The sequence below is a fragment of the Choloepus didactylus genome, chromosome 22 (assembly GCF_015220235.1).
Source record: "Choloepus didactylus isolate mChoDid1 chromosome 22, mChoDid1.pri, whole genome shotgun sequence".
NCBI classification, from domain to species: Eukaryota; Metazoa; Chordata; class Mammalia; order Pilosa; family Megalonychidae; genus Choloepus; species Choloepus didactylus.
The window spans coordinates 9,230,432-9,253,901 of record NC_051328.1 but is presented as its reverse complement, the minus strand read 5'-3'; the positions used below and the strand labels follow the sequence as shown (position 1 = coordinate 9,253,901).

At 37.3% G+C, this 23,470-nt stretch overlaps 1 protein-coding gene across 4 annotated transcripts in view; it reads right to left on the bottom strand.

Moving 5' to 3' along the window:
* Positions 1–23,470, bottom strand: part of FTO (FTO alpha-ketoglutarate dependent dioxygenase) — a 414,023-nt gene that overhangs the window by 256,175 nt on the left and 134,378 nt on the right. For all 4 annotated transcript variants that reach the window (XM_037815989.1, XM_037815991.1, XM_037815992.1 and 1 more), the window contains exons 3-4: positions 19,277–19,904; positions 5,011–5,154 (exon numbers count right to left, since the gene is read on the bottom strand). In XM_037815989.1, the coding sequence (XP_037671917.1) occupies positions 5,011–5,154; positions 19,277–19,904 (772 nt within the window). The remainder of the gene's footprint in view (positions 1–5,010; positions 5,155–19,276; positions 19,905–23,470) is intronic.

Sequence of the window (23,470 nt, the reverse complement as noted above, 5' to 3'; positions counted from 1 at the left end):
ACCACAGTCTCCAAGTTAAGTCCCAGGAGGGCTTCAGCCAAAAGCCTTTAAACTCCTAAAGGCCTCTGTTCTCCCGGCTCATGGGGCCACAGGCTCACACTAGAGTGCCCCCACTGGCTCCCAAAATGGAAGCACGGTGTATCTGCGGGTCATACCACATCAAACGTTCACAGGGCTCTGGGGCTTGCTGTGTCTCAGCCATCGCTGTTTCAAAGAAGACGAACCTGATCTGTAAAAAACTAATGATGAGGCTCAGTAAGTGAACGCAGCCTCAACCAGGGTAAACTGTGGTTACCACAGAGCACTGATTCACAATGCCAGATGTTAGCTCTTCTCACCATGAACACTGGTGAGATTTCCCTTTCTTGTAGCTCCTTTATGTGGCTATAGAAATATATATGGAGCAGTGTTAGGTGCAAAGTTGGCAAAACTCGGGGCATGGGGCAGGATAAGAACACAGCATTCAATACTCTTCCATAAACCACTCACCTCACTGGGTCTCCCAGTATACCATGGCCCATGGCCCACTCTTCAGGAGAATTCCCATTTGAATCCTAGTTTACAAAGCACTTTCCCATACATTTTCTTATTTGAGTGTCACAATAACTCTGGGGTGCAAATATCATTAAGCACCCATTTCACAGTGGAGGCAGAGACTCAGAGAGATCCTAACAAAACATAACTAAGAGACAATGCACTAAGTCTGCAACCTGGTCACCTAACAGTAAATCCCATGGCCTTTTCATTATTCTACCCTAAGCCACTGGTGAGGTAAAGCAAAATCCATTTCAGTTTACATTGGTTTTTTTTTGTTTTTTTTTTTTTTGCAGTGGAATTTTTACTTGGCAAGTGAAGTTTTGAAATAGCCGATTGTTAAAGTAGCAAAAGATATCAAAAATGATATTGAGTTGGGTTTAAGGAAACAAAAGCCAAGAGACCAGATAGAATAGAGTCATAAATAGTGGCATACAAAGAAAAAAAAATTAAGGGGGAAAAAAAAAAAAGAGGTCTGCCCCAAATGTTTACCTACCCTACCCCTCACCTATGTCCTGAAACATCCCACCTCCACACCCAACTCCTGGGTTAATGAACATAATTTGGTTGATGTCCCTTGAACTGTAAAATCTGTTCCACAAAACACAAACCCACGGTTTGTCTCCAAGCCACTTTTAAGTCCCTAACTCCCCAGTTACATTCAGTCTATGGAAAACATCTGTGGCAAAGTAAAATCATCCTACTCTGAGAAAGACCAGAGTGTGTGTTTTTTTTTCTTTTTTTCTTTTTTTCTGAGTGTGTTTTGAAGTACTGGTTGGAAAATTAGTGAAAACTGTAAATCTGTTTGCAAATCTGGTCATGCCTAACTCTGAGATTAGGGCAAAGATTCCAATTTAAAAGTAAAACCGTGACAACCCCAGTTAAGTGTGTCCTCAGGCACTGCCAGCAGGGCCTTCACTCACTTCCACCGGTAGTGGATTTATTACAGGCACCCGACACGTTCCCCATCAGACACCCCTGGAGTATTTTACTTGAGACAGCAGGGTTCAGTCTGCACTTCCTCTGCAGACCAATATATTATTATAAATTGAGCTAAACTGTTTCCTTTTCAAAAGAGCTATGAAGTTCAGATTTCAGATATCAGCACAGGGCTGAGGTCCCTCCATGGGGCTCCTTGTGCTTTTTGGATCAAAAAAGGAACAAGAAAAGGCAGCATAAGACCATGGTTGCTTTATTTTTGTTTTGTTTTAAGAGGAGATGGAGAAAGGCTCATTTTAGAAATCAAATATGACATTTTAATAATAAAATATATTCTAAATGCAGACTTTGGGGACATTGTGCTGTGCTTGCACAGTTTAGTTGGATATCAGCTATTTCACCCATGTCTGAAGGCAAGAGTTGAGAAATCAGGAGTAAATCTGATGTCTTGGCTGTCAGCTCCTATAAAATAATAACACACATTTCTTCTATTACCAAGAAGTGCTAAAAAACCCAACTTGTACTTAAAACCGTATATTCGTTAAAACATATTAGTCAAAAGGACAGTGTAATATTTAATATTTTCATTATTAATCCATTTCTGAGGCAAGAAAAATGAAACTTTAAAAAGAAACGGAAAAGAAGTAACAAAGGAGCCTCCTTCAGGGGTCAGCACCGGAGTGGGGTGAGGAGGGCACCTATATGATCAGGGTGGGGCACGGGCAGGCGCCCCACAGGGCAGCATGGGGAGTGACGAGTCTGAGTAGAGCAGATGACAAGTTCCAATCTATGCTTCTTCCTAACTGGGTAAACATGCCTAAGTAACCTCATCAATCTAATCCTGATTTCTTCTTTGGCAATCTAGCTAATATCTGCTTCTCAGGCTTACTGACAAAATTAAAGGAATAATTGATACTTGTGGTTAGTACCCAATAAATGTTGTTATTCATATTACTATTACTACTAGACATATATATGGATAGAAAAAAAAAACACTAGAAAGGAATATACTAAATCAGGCAAAAACCTGGTTTTTTTTTTACATTTAGTCAACAGGCATTCATTGAGCATATACTCTGTGCCACACAAGATAATTTCTGCAGGTATCAAAGATTACAACTCTCAAGGAATTTAAAATATGGGGAAAAGATGATGCCAATATTTAGATAATTTGGGATATCCCTGGCACAGAAAGCTGTTTTAAAATGATGCAATTTTTCTTTAATTTGACTTATCTAGATACTTCAGAGGAATGGTTTGTATTTATTTTTTAACTATCATGACAATAAAGCCAGATTAAAATTCAGGAATTTGGGGATCTATTTCCCATCATTCTTACTACGATTTATTCTATTATCACAACCAGTTCAATAATACACACATATGCCTACACTATATAGCAAAGTTGAGGGGAGTTGTTAAGTATTATACATTATATAATACATCCTTACAAAAAATACATCCTTATATTCTTTGTTCATTTTATATTTTCAGAGTTTATTTATTCTACAATGAGCATTTATTGCTTTTTTAATCAGAAAAGAACACATAAGATGTTATTAAATAGATGGAAGACAGCTGAACTTTAAATGACTATTTAATAGTTTTATATTCAGAAAAAAAAAGTTATTAAAAATGGCACCATTCTGGCTCTCATTTCTTTTAAAGATGCAAATTGCGAACATTAACTCCTAAACACAGGAAAGTGGTTTATTGACTGAAATTAATACCCATTTAGACTCAAGATAAATGTCTATATGTGGATGGTAGATGAAGAATGAAATAATAATCTTCTTTACCTACAAATGACACACAAGGAGACAGAGATTTCAGAACAGAACCTTGGTTCCCAAGGTGTAGGTAGGGGCGGTAGACAGGAAAGAGATGACCTTAGTTCTAAAAACATTCCTAATATTGGGATCAAGTAAATGGTCCCATTTAGAGTGTGAAAAGCACTGCATATGAAGCCTGCAACCCCTTCCAGCCCCTGTCTGCCTCCTACTAATAGAGAGACCTTAGGTAAACTAGTGAAGAAAAGAACAATCTCTTTGCCATCTTCTTCACAGGTGGTTTGGAGACTGAAAGAGACTGCTTATGTGAAACTGATTTGTATACTGCAAAGCAAAATGCAAATGGAAGGTAAGAGATTAAAGGCTCGCTTAGATCAGTATTCAACAAGTATAGAACCCACCTCGTGAGAAAAGCTTAAGAGTTTTGTAAAAGGACAAGCATAAAATAGCATTGAGTCACACTGTAAGAAAGTAAATTCCCTACATAATGATCTTCCAATTCTCTTGCTGACCTTAAAGAGAAAGTGTCAGAGTGGTACCATTATACGGTTAACACCTCTCCAAGAGTTACTGATCTCCCTTTCTAAAGAAAGACAGAATAAGACTCAGGCTCATCATCTCCAGCAAGCAAAAGTAGAACACTTAAGAAATGTTGTTTTAGTTTTTCTACATTTATATTTATAAAATCCTAATCATGTCAAGTGATACTGGTTTCCCATTTAAGATAGTGATATAAGATCTTATAGATAAATTCATTTCAGTAAGAGACAAGTGGCTTTATTTACAAAGAAATATGTAAATAATAGTACAATAGGTAGTACGCGAATATGGCAACAACTGTGAAGCTAATGTGTGAATAACTAAATTTGGAAAATATTTAAGGAGATAATGGCCTAAAGAGCTGTTCCATACTCTGAATACCTAGAAGGCAAGAACCAAGTTTTATTGATCTCCATCTCTCCCCCAGAACTGGGTTACACAGTATCTGGAACACAGTGGCCTATACGACATTGGATTAATTGGAAATTAATTCTTATCACAGATACTCAGTGTGAGCCCTGGTGGTTCCAGCTCCAAAACCAACCCAGGAGTAGGTAAGAGTAAGATAAACCCTACATAACCATGAGCCAGAATCAAGAAAAGAATAAACCCTGAGAAGCATATGAGTTTGTTTTTTGTTTTTTTTTTTTTAAAAGGTACCCTCTGCACACTGCAACAGGAAACTAGTAGAAGAGTCCAAAAATGAAACAAAACAAACAAAAAAGCTTAGAGCAAAGAAGCAAAACAAAGTCTCTCAATTCCACAGCTTTGGTTAGCTTAACTGCAGCTGAAATACTGCATTCCAAAGAACTAAATGCCAAGCAGTCAGCTGTTCCGAGGAGATTCTAAATTCATACTTGGAAACTCTCTCACTGTTAGGAACTTGTACAGACAGGGAAATATTTAAAGAACTTCACTATGATAAGTTTATTTAGATGAGTATTTATAGTATGATGAAGAATCCTGAAAACTGTTTAGCACATTTGGGGAACTTCATAAATATTTATGATTTCCTTCTAAAAATAAGTGACTTCTAAAAATTAGCAGTATCTCTAAACAAGCTAGTTACATGTTCTTATAAAGAAGTTCCATAATTACTACAAAGCACTTGAAAAGATCATTTCAAAGGACATATTCAAAATAAATACCCAATAACCTAAATGTGGGAACTAGAACATCAATATAATTTCCATCCTCCTAAGATTACCAAGCATAAAATAGCAGTCTCCCTGGTGAAGGGGTATCGCCAAACCAGGTGTCTCGATGTCCCACGAGATCTTAAAGCCAACATGCCAGGTATCAGGATCTCTGCCTTCGAGATGAGGGTCATCCTCACTTTCCTCGTCAGGGCCTGTCAAAAGAGAAAAAAGTGATCACAAAGGAAACGTTTTAACTAAACTACTGGGTTGTACAATGGCTATTTTGGAAATGACTGATTTTCATAAAATATGGCTATTAAGTGAAGTGTATGCCCCTTTTATGTTAGTTTTTTTTAAAAGCACACTCTTTAGAATATTTTATCATGTAATTTATTTTCTTCATCAAAAAACCTTAAATAAAATGATAAGGAAATAACCATTAATACTGAGGAAGATAAAAGAAGATTATTTTGCTTGATTCCAAGCAAATAAATTAAAGAATCTGGATTAACTGGATACTTTTATAGGCATATATTAATTACCAAACTGACCCCAGAAGAGGTAGAAAAGCTAAACAAACCATAAAAGGTATAGAGGAAGCCAAAGAACTATCTTCCAGAAAAAAAAACACAGATCCTCAGAGAGTTTCAATGGGGAATTCTACCAAACAATTAAGGAATAGCTCATTTCAACACACTGTAAATAGTTTAAGAACAAAGAAAAATAAAAGTTTCTAAAATTCCTTTCATGCAAGTAGAATGATACGTATAAAAACCCAAAAAGAAAACACACACATACACAGACAAATCTCACACATGAAATCCAATAGCAAGATTCCTAAATATAATATAGGGAAACAGAATCCAAATCCAACAGCATATTAGAAGAATATTCCATGACCAAGTTGAACTTATTCTATGAATGCAAGGATACTCAATATGCAAAAACCTAGACTTGAAATTCATCACATTAATGGACCAAAACAAAACAAAAAAAAAGTCATGAGTCACCAAAGATACACAAAAGTATTTGATGAAATACAACATCCTTTCATGACAAAAACCTCAATAAAACAGAAAAAGGTAGTTACTTCCTTAACATGATAAAATACAGATCTATCTCAACCCCAAAGCCAACATCATATTTTAATAAGGAAACATTAGAAATATTCCTAAAGTTAAGAATTAGAAAAGGATGTCCCATATCAACACAATGATTCATAATTATTCCAGAAGGAATGGCCAATGCAAATGGTGCCCTCTGGAGTTGAATAACAGAGAAACCCCAATTAGACAAAATAAGAGGGATAAATATTTTTAAATGAGAAAAAAATACTTTTTTGTCAGATAAAATGATTATCAGTAAATCACAGAAAATAATACCTTCCAAATTTATAAACAAAAACCCCATTAATAAAAGTAAAATATCTAGTAAGATTCTTATATGCATATTGTCTATATGAAGAAAACTAAAAAATGTTATTGAAGGTCACAGCAGAAGATGAATACAGATGTAAAGACATACTATGTTATTAGGAAATAAGACATATATCATGAAAATGTCAGTTCTCCCTAAATTGATCTATGAATTTGACACACAATAAAAATACCAACAGAATTGCTTTTTAGGTGTGTGGGGTGGGCAACTAGACAAGCTAATTCTATAATTCACATGAAACTATAAACAAGAATAGCCAGTCAATGTTTTTCTTAATATAAAAAGAGTCTGTACACATCAATAAGATAAAGGTCAATAACCAAATAGGAAAATGGGCAAAAGTTATAAAGAGATAACATATAAAAGGAAATGAAACTAGTTCTTATATACATACAAAAAAATATGCAAGAGAAAATTACAGCCACAATAAGATATCTTATTATCACTTATCAGATCAGCAAAGTTTTATCAAAAACTTTAATAAAATATGATGTTATAAGAGTGTAGCAAAACGGTACACTCATACTCTCTATAGAAGACAATTTGGCAATATCTGTCAAAATTACGAATGCATAAGACACTTGACTTTTGTAGGAATTCCACAATTCTACGTATGAGTGTATACTAAAATTCCTACTCGCATAGGTTCCAAAATGACTGTTGAACAAACATATTTATTGTAGTATTCTTTATGAGAGCAAAAGATCAGAAACAATCTATTGCCCTACACGAAGTCCTGCAAGTATGGCCATACATAAAAACTTTTAAAAGTGTTTAACAAATATTTATTGAACATTACATACTAAGCACTGTCCCAGACACTTGGGATATATCAGTGAATAAAACAGAGTTCTGCCCCAGTGGAACTTTCCTTCTAGTGGAGTTGTAAAAGTTCATCACCAATTACTATTAAGAGAACATTTTACATTTCATTAGACTTTAAACTGTTCCCCTAGACTCTAGTTCATCAAAGGCAGGGTCAATTTGTCTCTTTCATCCACATTTAGAGCCTTAGTAACTGGCACAGAGAAGGCACTCAACAAATACTTGGTGAGTATACTAAATGTGCTGCATGAAATTTTTTTTTTTAATTTCTTTCAGTTCACACCAGTCATAGTATATACTGACACAGATGGCAAACAAAGAACATGTTAATTTGATAGAAAAGATGAAAATACCTCAAATTAAATCAAAGAACATAATAAAGCATGACATTGCTGCTAAATTAACATGGTCCTCAATACTAAAGAAGGTCAGTGAAGAGAGAGGGTTCAATGAGGGCTAGAATGGTTAGAACAGACTTCTTGGAGAAGAGACTGAACGAAAGACAAGTAAGATTTAGACTGGCAGCCAGCAGAGCAAGAAGTAATGAAGGAAGACAAAAAGATGCAACATTTTATGTAATTGAAATAGAAAATAAAGGATGTTTTACTTAGGCTGCATCCTATACAATCACACGTACAGTCCAAAAGTACATGCATCCCAGAAAACACATACCTATACAAAGAATTCCTAAATTCTGAACATCTTACTCTGTGATAACTGGCCACAACAACCAAAGGCAGTATAAAAAAGGGGGAAAAGGAACTCCCTTTTCTAACAATTCCTTCCCATTATTTTGCTCAATGTATGCTGAAAAAGAACAGACCAGAGATCCAAGTTCATGTTCTCTGTAAGGAAGGAATGCTACTAAATTACTTTAAAGGGTACATTCAACTCTAAATATTCTTCAATTTCCTAATCGTGAATCTAAAATCTGATACTGTCATATGAACAAAATTAACTAAGGAGTACACGAGAACACATATATCAGGAAGAAAAATGAATATGAAAAAAAGGTAAGAGCATCTTTTAATTAGATTTCTTCAAGACTGAAGTCATATAATAAAAAGTCCAAAGCTATTTACTAGGATAATCCCAAAGCATTTTAAAGCTAATCCTCTGGAACAGAGATGACAAATACCTTGCATATCAGAACACACAACTGATTTGTTGGCTGTGGCTCTTGTGAGTCCTGGTGGAAAATATTCTGAAACCTTCTCTAGGCTTGGAGGGAAAAAGTGGTGTGATAAATTACTGCTGTCTGCTTGGGCACTAGAAGGGTCAGTGGCAGCAAAGCACCAGATATTTGCTATGTATGTCTAATGACATTCTGCAGGCAGTTTTTATTTAGGATAAAATATATTTACACCTGAAAATACCAGAATTTGCAAAACTAAAGGCCCATGGGCCAGAAAAGAACTCACAAATATGTATGGCTTGACCTGGACTATATTTTCTTAAGTCTAAATTAGTTGCAAACTGATAAAAGTCAGGTGACTAAAGAAAAATTCAAATTTCCAGCTACTCTAGAATTAGTGAGCTGGTCTTTCTGAGCCAGTCAGTCACAAGTGGCTGTGGGTGAGAGAGTGGCTACCCCTGTAGACAAGGCCTGTGCTCTCGGCTAGACACAGTGGTCCTCAGTGAGGCAGGCACTTAGCTGCCTGCACATGGCACCTTCCAGCATCCATGATTGTGAGCCTTGCCCTAGACAGGCCCACAGGACAAATCTCTTCCCCTGTTTGTAAATAATGTTTAAGTGGAATACAGCCATACCCAGGCTGCTTTCACACTACAAGACTGAGCCCAGAGTAAGGCCCACAAAACAAAATATTTACTATCTGGCTCTTTACAGAAACATTGCCCTGCTCAAGGGTCTTGAGATTTGATAGTGACGTCTACTACACATATTAGTGAGGAAGCTGAGACTGAATAAAATAATAATTATATAATGTAACTAATACCTAATGAAGTTAATGTGACTAATAATAGCATACAACATAATAAAATAATACAAAGTTATTTGATATACAGATATATTTAGGAAAAGACTACCAGTATGAGATACTGTATGCTGTGTTTGTGAGACCCCAAGACAGCAACTGCTTCATTCCAGGGGTCCCTAATGACAACAGCCTACAAATAGCACAAGAAAAAGACCGGAAATATTTTAAGAAAGTTTTCCATACATCCCTCTCTGGTCAAATCAACTATAAGTTTTTTAAAAGAAATGATTTCAAACTGCAAAGACAACAATTTTCAGGTGGTTTTAATACCACTGATCATGGATACTCTAATATGTGGGCATGTTTACAGACTGGTTGACTACTTTCTCCTCTGATTTTCATCCTGGCATTCTTCTCAATATGCACCAATAAAGCCTTGAATGACAAGCAGAGAATTCAATTTCAGTGTTTCCTATAAACACAGCACCTTTAAAACATTAAAATAATGTTTTGTTGGAGGATCTTCTCCCCTTGGACTGAATAGGAAGGGGGGGAGGTTGTATGTTTGATAAATTTTTTATGGATTAAGTATAGTATGGTTCCCAAACTAATTTTCTCAATGAAATTAACTTACAACTATCTATAGCAACTGTAACTAATTATTCTTACCCCATATTATGTTGGGAACAAGCAAAGGCAACAGATTCCTACTTGTCTTTCAGCCTCAGTAATGCCAGAAGTATTTTCAGTGCCTCAGTGTGTTTGGTGCATTCCCAGCTCCTCCTAAGCAAACTGATGAAGAAGTAAAAGGCGTGATAAAATGCAAATGAATGCTAAGTGTAAATGTCAAGTTTAAAATGTTCCAATCATCCATGGTATACAATCAACTGTTCACAGTACGATCATATAGTTATGCATTCATCACCACAATCTATTTCTGAAAATTTTCCTTACATCAGAAAGAATCAGAATAAGAATAAAAAATAAAAGTAAAAAAGAACACCCAAACCATCCTCCCCATCCCACCCTATTTTTCATTTAGTCTTTGTCCCCATTTTTCTACTCATCCATCCATACACTAGATAAAGGGAGTATGATCCACAAGGTTTCACAATCACACTGTCACCCTTGTAATCTACATTATTATATAATTGTCTTCAGGAGTCCAGACTACTGGGTTGGAGTTTGATAGTTTCAGGTATTAACTTCTAGCTATTCCAATACATTAAAACCTAAGAAGTGTTATCTACATAGTGCATAAGAATGTCCACCAGAGTGACCACTCGACTCCATTTGAAATCTCTCAGCCACTGAAAGTATTTCATCTCATTTTGCATCCCCCTTTTGGTCAAGAAGATGTTCTCAATCCCACGATGCTGGGTCTAGATTCATCCCCGGGAGTCGTATCCTGCGTTGCCAGGGAGATTTATACCCCTGGGATTTGGGTCCCACGTAGCGGGGAGGGCAGTGAGTTCACCTGCCGAGGTGGCTCAGTTAGAGAGAGAGAGAGGGCCACATATGAGCAACAAAGAGGTACTCAGGGGGAGACTCTTAGGCACAATTATATGCACATTCAGCCTCTCCTTTGCAGTGATGTTACCTTATTTTTAAGAAAAAATTAATTCAGTTTAATAAAGGATAAAATAGCATTAAATATTTTGTTTACATTTTTAAAGCTCTACGCAACCACTGTTACATAAGAAACAAACAAAAATTAAGCCTGTGCATGAAGGGAGAGATTAGAGTTCCAATCAAATATATCACAAAAAGTCTTGTGCCATATTTAATGATGTACATAATATTGTGTGTCAATAATTTATCTGATATCCATTTATCTGATATATTATTCATCACCACACATTAAAAAAATAGCCCTATTTGCTATTCCCTATTCTCTTCACCAACGGCTCAGACAACCACCCTTGCAATCACTTCCTCTGTTCCCTTGACTCCACACCTACAGGAGCCTCCTGTCCATGTCCAAGATCTTGAGGCAGGAGAAACCCAAATGTTGCAGATGGTCAGCTGGTATACAGAGTCTCATGATGCCTTATTTGTCCAGAGCTAATCTATGACATTCCAATCTGGGCGGCTGGGAATCCATTTTTAAAAATGGAGGGAGATGGAAGGTGAAAGAAGAAGGTAAGAGGACATATTCTAGGAGAAAAACGGCATGGTGTACATATAAGAACACAGTCAATCCTGAGTGTCACGTAAATGGCAGGGACTTGTGAGACCAGAGGCTGGAGAGGTAGGCAGAGGCTAGAACACAGAGGGCATAACTGTTAACCACAGTAAGGAATCTCGACTTATTCTGACAGCAATGACAGAGTCACTGAAGACTCTTTCACAGATCAGATCTGTATTTCCGAATGATACCCCTGAAAGGTACAAGCTTCTATGTGCAGCTTTGTACAGTATTTCCAGATAGATTCCCAAAGTAATGGCAAATTGGTACTGCATAACCCAGAGAACATCTGGGAAATACTACATAAAGATTATATCCTTAGGAAAGAAAGGTCAGCAAATGACCAACTATGATGTATGTCTTATCTCAGTAATTTAGAAATGTTTTCCTTGATTGGTTTTGAGGAACAAGGAGTCAAGCCTGCCACTGGCACACTCCTTTTCAGCCACTGAGGAATGAACGGTCTGAAGACATGAAAAATTTTGAAAAGTTTGAAGAAGAAAAAAAAGAAAACACATCTAATCAGTACCATACAGAATCTATAACAAGAAGCTGCTCTGGGATGCCTTGAAACAAGCGATTCAGGACACACATAGTCCCTTGACAAAAATAAACTGCAGAATTAATTATAAGTTTTCTGGGATTTCAGGAGAAATACTGAAAACTCTTGGCAGAAAAATCTAAAGCCCTTCAACACAATGTCTGGCTCTGTCAGCTTTCAGATTAAGCATGTGAAGAGGGTTTTTTAAAACACATCAATAATCACATACATAGAAGAACCTCATTACATCATGTTTTCATGGACTTAGAAAAATGGAAAGTCGGAAAAGGAGAGAAAAATTACTTTAGGGACCCTTGGCTACAGCTTCAAAACCACTAGATTACCTGAAGTAAAATATGTAATGAGGGAAGGAAGCAAAGACACTTCTCAAACGATACTGCTCTCCGAAGCAGAGCTTCTAACAGTAGAGGCTTCTCGGGGCAACCTCAGGGACGTACAGAGGGTCATGAAAACTTACCAGAAGCTCTCATGTTGTAAACAACACAGAAGACCAGAACAGAACCAAACTGGGCTAATCAAAAGAGGCCAATTATTTGTTTATCTAACTTCAGGCAAAGCTTTGTCTAAGGTTCAAAGAATATGTCCACAACTCAGAGTCCCTCCTTCCCAGTGCACATGAAAAAGAAAGAGAGTGGCCACAAAAACCAGGGCAGTCATTTGGGGCCCTGAAAAGTTTGCATGCCTCTCTCAAACGCAGCTTAAGAGGAGCCAAAAGATGAACGGAAGAAATTGGAAACACATCGTAACAATTAAAACAAGGTTCACTTGAAGCCAGTCAGATCTCCAGTCTGTATATTAAGGGAGACAATTGCTTCCCTTTTTAAATTAATGCTGTTTAAGTCAGGTATCTGTTATCTGCAATCCAAACTACCTTAATGCCAAAGTTCCTGAACAGTGACCACAGAGCAGTTTAAGGGCACAAAGGCCTCAAAAACAACTATTTACTGATTTGGGGCAATAAATACTTAACTCATTTTCCATTATATGAAGATGCAATGAAAGATCAAGACACAAATCATGCCCTCAAGGAGTTTACAATTCTAATTCAAATATGTGCAAAACCAGTGTATGGCCTAACCAGGACAGTGATTGCTACTGGGGGGAAATGGAGACTGGAAGGGAGCATTTCTGGGATACTGATAATGTTGATTGCTTGATCCAGGTATTGGTTACATGACGTTTTCACTTTGTGACAATTCGTCAAGCAGTATCTGTATGATGTATGTTGTATTTCAGCAATTTTTTAGAAGTCTGTAGACCAGTTGGAAGGTAAAGCTAAGAAAATCTCCCAGGGAGTAGATCAAAAAATACACAAAGATTGAAAACAGGAGAGTAAGAAAACTTGAGGAACAGTCCAGAAGGTTTAACAACCAAATGATAGGGATCCCAGAGAGAAAATAAAATTGAAGAGGAGGAAATAATTAACAAAATAATTCAAGAAAATGATCCAAAATTTTGAAGGGCATGAGTTTCCAGATTGAGAGTAATCACCAAATGCCAGTATAATGAATGAAAAATATCACTGTGAAATTTAAAAACACATGAAAATAGGAACGATCCCACCAAGAAAAGTCACATACAAAGGACAAAAAAAAAAAAAAAATCAGAATTCTCCACATGAATACTGGAAAAGACAGTACTGCAATAACTTCAAAGTTCTGAAGAAAAATATTTCCTACCAAGATTTCTATATCTAAAGAATCAACACATGTCAAGATAGAATAAAGGCAATACAAGGCATTCAAGGTCTCAAAGTACCCTTTGAGGTCTTCAAAGGTCTAAGTATCCTTTCTCACGAAGCCATTGGAGGATATGCTCCACCAAAATGAAGAAGCAAACCAGTAAAAAGAGAGACATGGCATGCAGGAATCTCCAGACCCAACAAAGGAGAGAGGTGAAGGGAATTCACTGATTTTTATGATTTTTAGGATTATGAAACATCACAAGATGAGGTAGCTGTGCACAGGCAGAGAAGGCAAGCAGTTCAGACTGGAGCAGATTAGCACACTCTGGGAAATATTTCTCCGAGTAAATGAAACTGACAAGAGTTTCTGATGGTTCTGAAGGTATTAACAGGAGATGTGGACAATTGGCAGAGAGCATGGGGCTCAGTTAGTGATAACTACATAGGAAAAACTACATAAACAAACAAACAAAAAGACCACCACTAACACAGGAAAAAAATCAAAAATTGAAAAAGACAAGGAAAACTGATCAAACTTTATGACAAGGCTCTGAATAAATTTTCATGGTCATGCTAACTATAAAGGCTGAAAACTGACATAATTCAAATGACTCTATAATGAGAGGACAGGCGAATAAGAAGAGTGCATGTGTAGGCAAGGAGAGGGAGAACAAAGAGCTAAGTAAATGCTCACCTTCCTTGACAAGAATCCAGTAGATAATGCCCAAAACAATATAAGATTTATTAACCAAATAAATTAGCTAAGATTTAGAAAGGAGTAGAAACGATTGCCTCCAGGGAAATGAAAATAGGGAGAAAAGGTGTTTTTAACAAACCTTACAGAAATATTTGACTTTTAAAAATTATATGAATGCTTAATTTTAATAAAACTTAAAACAATTAACATTTATTGACTAATTACTATATGTTAAACACTGTTCTTAGCACTTTGCATGTATTTAATCTTCCCAATCCTGAGGAGAGTACTTTTCATGTCACCGTTTTATAGATGAGAAAACTGAGTCAGAGAGAATTTAACTAACTTGCCACAGCTAGTTGATATCAACATGAATGATGTCATTCAATAGTAGATAAAGTACCCAATTAATTTCATGGACAGTAAAATCTGTTCTACTCCAATTTGTCCTCTTTTCCCCTGCTTATCACATTAATACATCATTAAAAAGTTAGGCTTTCTCGTTGACCTAGACCACTCTTGGCAGACAGAGGTCACTGCTGGTCGTCCTTTCTCACAGGAAAGAAACCGCAGCTGCTCTCTTTTTGCTGCAAAAGATAAGAGACAGTGTACATACATTTCTCACCATCTCTGCCTCTTCTAATCTGGGTCCATCACCTCTGTTCAGGTCTCCTGCTTCCTCTACTTGATCACTGAGCACTGGCTCCCCATCTCACTCAGACTAAAAGTCTACAGTCGCTGACAACGCACTCTTTTCTGCCCCCGAACCCCACTCACTCTCTGACTTCACTTCTGTTACTTTTCCTCTTCTCTCACTCTGTTCCATTCACACTTGCTCTGAAACATCCCTCTGGGCCTTTGCACTCAATGTTCCCTCTACCTAGACTATTCTCCCTTCAAATTTCTTCTTCAAGTCTTGGCTCAAATGTTATCTTCCAAACGACGGCTTCCCTGACTTCTCTATTTAAAATTGTAAGCCTGTCCCTCACCCTTGTTATACAAACTACTTATTTATTTTGTTTATTTTCTGTCCATGAGGGCAGAGATTTTTGTCTGTTTCGTTGCTGTTGTAAATCCAGCACCTAGAAAAGTGCCTTGCAAAAGTAGGTGCTCAATAACCATTTGTCAAATAAATAAACAATTGTAACAAGAGAAAAAAAAGTGACTTACAAGATGAAACAAGTTTTACTGAGCAGTAAAGGTGACTGCTGCAGCAAAAATAATTGCAAGACAAGGCATGATACAATGAAACAAACATAGGTCAAACAAGTTTTGAGAGAGATAGGTATGCTGGGAGATTAAGAAAAAAGTAAAAGATAGCATTTTAAAAAGTTCTGAATGCTGCAAAACTCCATGCTGCAATTACAACCTGGCTTTTCATGCTCTCAAAGATGAGCTAAGAAACATATGGAGCCACTCATTCCAAAATAGAAATTCAAGAATTATGGGAATAAATTTCCATCCTTAAGTCCACTCAACTTTTCCCAAAGATATGAACGGAAATCCTAGAGTTCCAAGGAAAATTATGCAACAGGAAACACAATTGACTTCTCTTCCTTCTGTGAGGCTCCTTGCCCTTCCTCATAACAGACCTGGAAAATAACGTTTCAGAACCTGAACCACTTGGTACTAGTTTAAATATTCTTTAGTTTAGTTTAAATATACTAGTTTAAATATACTAGTTTAAATATTCTTAAGAATTGTTCATTTTTCTACAATGTTCCAGAAAATACTCTTCCAAACAAGAGAGTTAACGTTCAAATGATCTTTCCGAAGGTGTTCCAGTGAATGAACAAGGTACCGGACCAGATTAAATGATAGTTCCTTAGTGCATTCCATGCTAAAATTCATTTTTTATAGCTAGGAGTAACAAGCAATTGCCCGCAAAGCTAGAAGAGGAAAGTCAAATACCCTGCCTATTTACATACCGTTCCCCAAAGCCATTCCTGATTAAAAACTGTACCATTTCAGTCTTCCTACTGAAGAGATCTATTAACTGGAACTGCATGTGAAAGCCAGTGAATTTAGTATATAATTACCTGAATCCTATACAAATTACTTCTCAATGACCTCTACCCATGGAAATAAACCAAAGAGGGATGACTGGCTCATTATAAATCTACATGAAAATTTCACTGGGAAAAGGTATTGAGAGCAAAATCCTGAAAGATGTTAAGCTTCAATTTAATTTAATTTCAGCAGGCAGCACTCACTTCTGTGTATGAATTCCCCATACATTTTATGTGAACCGCTCCTTGTGACACGTAACACTCTCCAACTTAAATCCTTGCTCTTGTCCCTAAGCAACTGTGTGACCTTGGGCAAGTCACCTCCCTTTTCTCCCCATCAGTGTTCTCATCTGTAAAAAGAGGCTTGAACTTGGTGATTTTGAAAGTTCCTTCTAGAACTAACATTACATCATTTCATAATTATAGTGACAGGAGCACACCTTACCTCATGTATTCTCTAAAGGAAAGGAAAGCATCTGATTACCTTTGGAGCCCCCTTGCTGCCTGGAACAGCTAACTGAAGTACACTTAGCGAATGTTCAAGGACACGGAAAACAGGACAGTTGTCTGAAATTTCTGCTCTCTTTGCCCCCATTAAGTCCTTCCCAACTCCAAAAGGATTTCAACCTGAATGGCTCTCTTCATGTTCACCCATTCCATAATTCTGGCAGGATCATAAGGAGGCCAGAGGAACTAAACGTATCACTGGTCACATGGAAGAAATGGACCCACCAGAAAGTTCCAAGGCATGTGCTTTGGAAAACATCTGACCCCAAATCACACACACAGCCAGAGACCTAAGAAAGGTTTCGTTTCAAAGAATAGCTAACCTAATGCATTCCTATCATCCAAGAGGTGTGTGTGCCATAAAGTTACAGCAGATGCTGTGGAAGGAGAGAAGGGGGAGAGTGCAGGGTGCCAGGACCTGCAAGGAAGAGCAAGCAGAACCTTTCCGGAAGGTGGACACTAAAAAAGCAAATACCAGAGGTAGCCATACTGCTGGGAGAAGAAACACCTGCTCATGAGGCATAACGCCTAGGAGGTAATGCTCTGAAGCCAAAATGCCTGATACAAATCCTAGCCCGGCTAATTACTAGCTATCTAAGTTGAGGAAGGTAATCATCCATCTGTGCCTCAGTGTCCTCATCTGTAAAATGAGGATCACAATAGAACTTGTTGTTAAGGTTGTAGTAGAGACAAACTAAGTTAATACCTGCAAAATGCTTACAGCAGTGCTTGGCACATAGTTAAGTTCTCAAGGAATGAGAGTTCCCAGTATTGCTATTATTATGAGAAAAGAGTCCTAGGAACATCAAGGGGAAAGAGAACAAAGGGATAAACCTGCTCTTACTGACTCAAATTCTTCAGTTCCCTCCTCCTGGTGATAATTGAGAGTATAAACATTCAAGGGATTCTATCAGGTATTTATATTTGTCTACTTTATCAGTCCTAACTACTCCTGACCATGGAAACTATTCATTAAAAATTTAAATTCCTTTCTGAACGATATTCTAGGTTTCAAAAACTACATGATCACCCACGCTCTGGGAGCACAATGGGACTATTAAACTATAAGGTAGAGAGTAAGTGGGAACACAAAGACACCTTTATACTAGTCTGTGCTATCACATACCACTGCTTCAGTTTCAGAGCCTTGCCTCCCAAAGAAAGAAATTAACAAACCCCATTGTTCGTTCACATCAGAGTTCTTGGATGTGATAGTTCTTAAATCCTTGGCAAGGCCTTATTAAAGATCAGAGGATTTAGGTTCTTTCCATTAAGACAACATCAAATCCCTTCAAGCGATTTTCTTAGGTCAGCATCATTATTTGAGATGCTGGGGAAACTGGCAAAATTTCCAACCACTAAGCTAGTTAGTTCCTTATTTGGTGCTGAAGACATAAGATACAGTTAGAAGAGACATAAGTTTCCCAAGAAAATTTCTGAGGCTGAGAAATGGTAAGAAATTTAAAGAGAAACATGAGATTTCTTTTTTTAAAACTCCTTTTCCAAAACAACTATTTTAGTAAACTAACAAAAAAGGAAGCAACAACAACAACAACAACAAAAACCCAATTAAACTAGAATTGTCAGAAAGCCATGACCTCCTAAAAGTACTAGTTCATTCTTTGATGGGATATCCAGAACTCTGGTTTCCCAAGCATCTTTCAATACACAGGTAGCAGAGCTACACAGGTAAAAGAGCTAATTCTGTGTATTGTACTCCTTTGTTAAATAACCAGGCAAAGAATAAAGTCAGCGACAGTCATGCTTCCTTGATTAGTTCATTTAACTACCTTTTTCTTAGTTCTGGTTCTGAAAAACAACAGGAACCCTAACAAGAAGCTGGACAATAAAAGAAGGAAAATGTGGGTGGGCCTACACCATATTAGACCTAAAACCACATGAATGGGTAAGGGAGCAGGAGTAGAGAACTGTCTTCTTATGAAACCTACCTCAAATGCTTCTGGCAAGGAAGGACAGTAGCAAAAATGGTATAAAGCCAAGAACAAGTCCATATTTGACAAATCACTTCCAAAAAGACAGTGAAATCAACCATAATAAAATATTTTGGCAAGACTGGAAAAGTGCACCTGTGGGAGCCTAGAAAGATTTGAGAGATTTTTCTTTTCCCAGTCCTTTATCAGCAAGTTAATTATATCAACTGTATAATCCATTTTGAGCTTTAGAGAAAGGCAGTTAGCTGTATGAAACCAAAATGCTGCTCTTCTGTGCATGGGAAAGACAAAATGACAGAAGTGCTTACATGTGAAAATATTCTATGTCTGAGTATAATATAACAATGAGCCAGATAGTATACCTAGATGAAGAGGTATATTCTGCAAATATATGGGTGTTTCAGGCCTAAAAGGGACACATCACACACACACAGACACACACACACACACACACACATGCACAAATATTTCCAGAGCCTAAACAACTCTGGTCACGTTACATGCAGGGCTGCTTCTTCCAGGGCAGACTGTACCTTCACAGCTATAACTGTACACTGCCACCGCTGACCTGTCCACCAGATTTTCATCATGATGCCAGCTCACCGCCATTTTCCCCATCCCAAAATAAGGCTCTTCTTTCAGGTATGGCATTTTCTGGGGATCCATGAAATTCAACAAAGTTACATTGTATGCTGCTCTGTTCTTAATGTCCATTTCGTCTTGTTCATCAAAGGCTGATCCCATACCAACCCTGGGGAAATCTGGAGCCATACACACTGGTGCAACATCGCTACCAGATTTGTCTTTGGAAGCGAGATCTTCCAAAGCCTGGATGGTCTCTATTTGCATGTAGTCATTTAGCTTGAGGAAGGTCTGACAAGCAGCAGCTATTTCAGCTTCAATGTATTTTATGTTAGAACCTTTCACTGGCCAGGGTACCGTAAACAGTCTGGTGTTCAGATACTTGTAGGTGCAGCCTGGATTACCAACGAGAATGCGAGATACCGGGGTGAGCAAATCTTTGCCTTGGATCCTAACCAGGTCTCGAAATAAGCAGCCATGTTTGTGCATTGTGAGAAAAGCTTCTTGAACCTCTTTATGGAGCTCCTCAGGTACGCTGCTGGCTTCTCGGAGAATTAGCTTAGGATATTTCAGCTGCCACTAAAACAAAACCAAAGCAAAAAATTTATGGATAACCATAATTTTATTATTTCCAAAGGTATGTTTCATTATAAGCATTAAAAAATAAAACTATCAGGTGGTATTTCTAAACAGAATTTATATCTCCTTAGTCTAAAGTAGAAGAATAAATAAAACAGATATCATCAAATTCTCCAGTCAAGATTTTCAAGTCCAAGCTCAAACTATTAAGAATCTTTAATATAAACAAACAGAAAAAAAATATCACAATTTGGGCTTTGATTTCCAAAATTCCCTCTGCCACCACCTCCTCCCACCCCTCAATATGTCTTCTAGCCTATGATCCTCCAGAAAACATAATTTTATTAACTAGTCACACACCATTTATTCAGTGTTACCATGTACTCTTCTAAATGATTTATATGCATTAACTCATTTAATTCTCACAACTTTATGAGGTAGCACTACAATTATCTCCAGATTATAGATGAGAATACTGAAGCATAGAGACATTAAAAAACTTTTGCAAAGTCACAGAGTTGTGTAAATATTAGAGTAGGAATTTGAACTTCCTGGGCTCCAGAGTCTGTTTCCAGAGCCTGAGTTCTTAACCATTAGATTGCACTGCCTCCCAGCCAATGGCAATCGGTTTCTCCTTCAAGACTTGCACTGAAAGAGAACTCATTACTCTTTGGAAGTTAGATAACTAAGTTCCATAAATACAAGAAACATGACAATTTTGTAAACTACTATTATATTAGCATGCAGATGCACTCAGTAAATGTTGAAAGAATGAATGAATGGATGAGGTATTCCATTGCAATTCTGGAAAACTAATAATTCTACTGGTGCCACTGGAGGGAAGTACTGTAAAACAATTCCCTCCCCTAATGTGGAAAAATATTGATTTACTTATGCAGTTTAATACTGCATTAACTTTTCAGCCATCACTTTTGGCTCCTAGGATTTGACATATGAATTGGTATCAAACCGGAGTCCCCTGATTTTGTCTAATGCAATTGACTTTTTTTTAACTTAAGTGCAGAATTTTACATTTACCCCTATAAAGTTTAATCTGATTTGTTTCCCTCCCATTGTTTTAGGCTGAAAACTGAAGAAAGGAAGCCAGACTCTATCAACATATTAACCCGCCTTCCTGGCTTTATGCTATTCACTATGTTGACATAACTTCCTCCTGTATCTTCATTCAATAATTATCGCTTACGTGATAAACAGTGCTAGAACATTTTGTCTTCCATCACTATTTTTTATTCAATATATTTTTATTGAGCACCTATTAAACCTGATGCAGAGATATGGTTCCTGCCCTCACAGAGTTTTCTACCAAATAAAGTAAATAAATAAGGAAAAAAAATCCCAACTTGTATTAAACAGTAGGACAGAGACAAACGAGTAGGAAATCTGTCATTAGGGTAGGAAGGACTCTCTAAGGTGATGAAAAAGGCACTAGCCATGTGATGTGCTAGGGAAAGAACTTCCCAAGAAGTGGGATCAAAAAACGCAAAGGCACTAAGGAAAGAGACCAGCCTGTTCTAGGGACAAAAAAAAAAAAAAGTCCAGTTTCACTAGTGCACAAAAGCCAAAGGCAGAGTGATATGCAATGAGGATGAAGAGAAGGCAGAATCCAGATCACAGGAAACCTTGCAGGTCACAGTAAGGAATCTAGATTTGATTCTAAGTGGTTGGGGGATTTCAAGGGGAGAGGAATGATCTGATTTACATTTTATAAATATAATTCTAGTTATGATATCAGGCATTGGAAATATGCATTGAAAAGAGGCAAATGTGAATGTGAAAATCCTATTAGGTACTATTACAACTGTCCAGGAGAAAAGTAATGACTGTCTGGATTAGAGTAGAGAAAGGTAAAATACGTATTTTGTAGGCAGAGCCAAAGGATCTGCTTATGGATTAGTTATGAAGGATAAGGAAAGAAGTTAAGCATGACTTCCAGATTTCTAGATTTAATAACTGAATAATTTACTTTTTTTTTTTAAATAAAGAAATGGGGACAAAATAGGTATAGTAGGGAGAAGAACATGAAGAAATCAGTTCCGTTTTGGAGCTGTACCCATTAAGATACTGCAGAAATCTCCAGGAGAAAATAGCAAGTGGGCACCTGGATATGCACATATGGAATCACAGGAGAAAGTGGGGCTAGGGAAGTGACTGTGGGAGCTGTCAGCTCACAGCTGGATCTTAAAGGCCTGGAAACAAATGAGATCACCTAGGAAAACAGCACAAATGCAGAAAGAGCCCCAAACCATTTCCTGAGTAGCAGAGGAAGGCTCAGCAAAGGAGCCCAGGTAGAAAACCAGGAAAGTATGTTAATGACGAAGCTAAAAGAGAAGAGCATTTCAAGAAGGATGGAGTTGTCAACTATGTCAACTGCCACTAAGAGGTCAAGTGAGATGAGGACAGAGATTATCCATTACATTTGGCAGCATGGAAATCATTGATGACAATGAGAAGAGCAATTTCAGCAAAGTGGTGGAGATGGAAGTCACATTAGAGTCCAATGAAGATGCAATGAAAGATGAGGAAGTGGAAATGGCATGTACGGATGTCTCTTTGAGTGATTCTGCTCTGAAGGAGAACAGAAAAACAGAGCGGTAGCTGAAGGGAATTGCTGGATCAAAAGATGCTCTTTAATGATTCTAGAGTACACTAGAGTTGTACTGATGGGAATAAGACAACAGAGAGGACAGTGTTGATGATGCAGAAGAGAGAGCTAATAACCAAAGGAGCAAAATCCTTGAATATCTAGAGCAGTAGTCTCCTGTGGAATATGTTAGACAATCCATTAGAAATGGAGAGGGAGCAAAAGTAGAACTGTTTGGTTTTTTAAAAACTAAAAGAAAGAAATCAAGCTTTACTAACATTTGTATGCATGCATATTTTCTATGACTATAGTATGTGTCTATTTTAAAACTTACTACTAATGGCGTGGAACTGGTTTGTAACTGCTCATGAGAGCCCACTGGGTATATCTCTTCCCAACTCAATGTTCCATGATGCCACAGTGGTAGCTTGAAATTGTCATGGTAGGAGTATTTATACCATGGAAATCAGGATTTGCTAAAATTCAAGGTTGTTTTCTTCCCAATAGAGAACCAGTTGTTAAACATTTAATAGCACACCACTGTATCTGCTCAAAATTGGTTACTGACAGGAGTATGTGATGAAAAACATTTGGGTGGGAAAAGAGATTTCCTGTATTGAAATAGGATGGAAGGAGAAAGAAGATATAAATTCAGGTAGGACTATAAATTCAATAATGGCCAGATGAGTGAGTTCCAGTAGTGTTTTTAGGGGGGTGGGGGTGGGGGAGAGATGAGGAGATTTTCTCAATGATGTATAAAGTGAATCATTAACTAAGAAAGTGTGCTGGTCATTAGTGCTATTTGTCAAATATTTCTGTATTCCTCCCTCAAGCATCTCACTTTTTGGGCCCAGTGTAGAATTACACTTCTTGATCCCTCATATTGGATGAGACACGTTACTGCTTCTGTCCAATGAGAAATCATGGCTGTCACTTCTAGGATGCAGCATTTTCACTGCCAGTA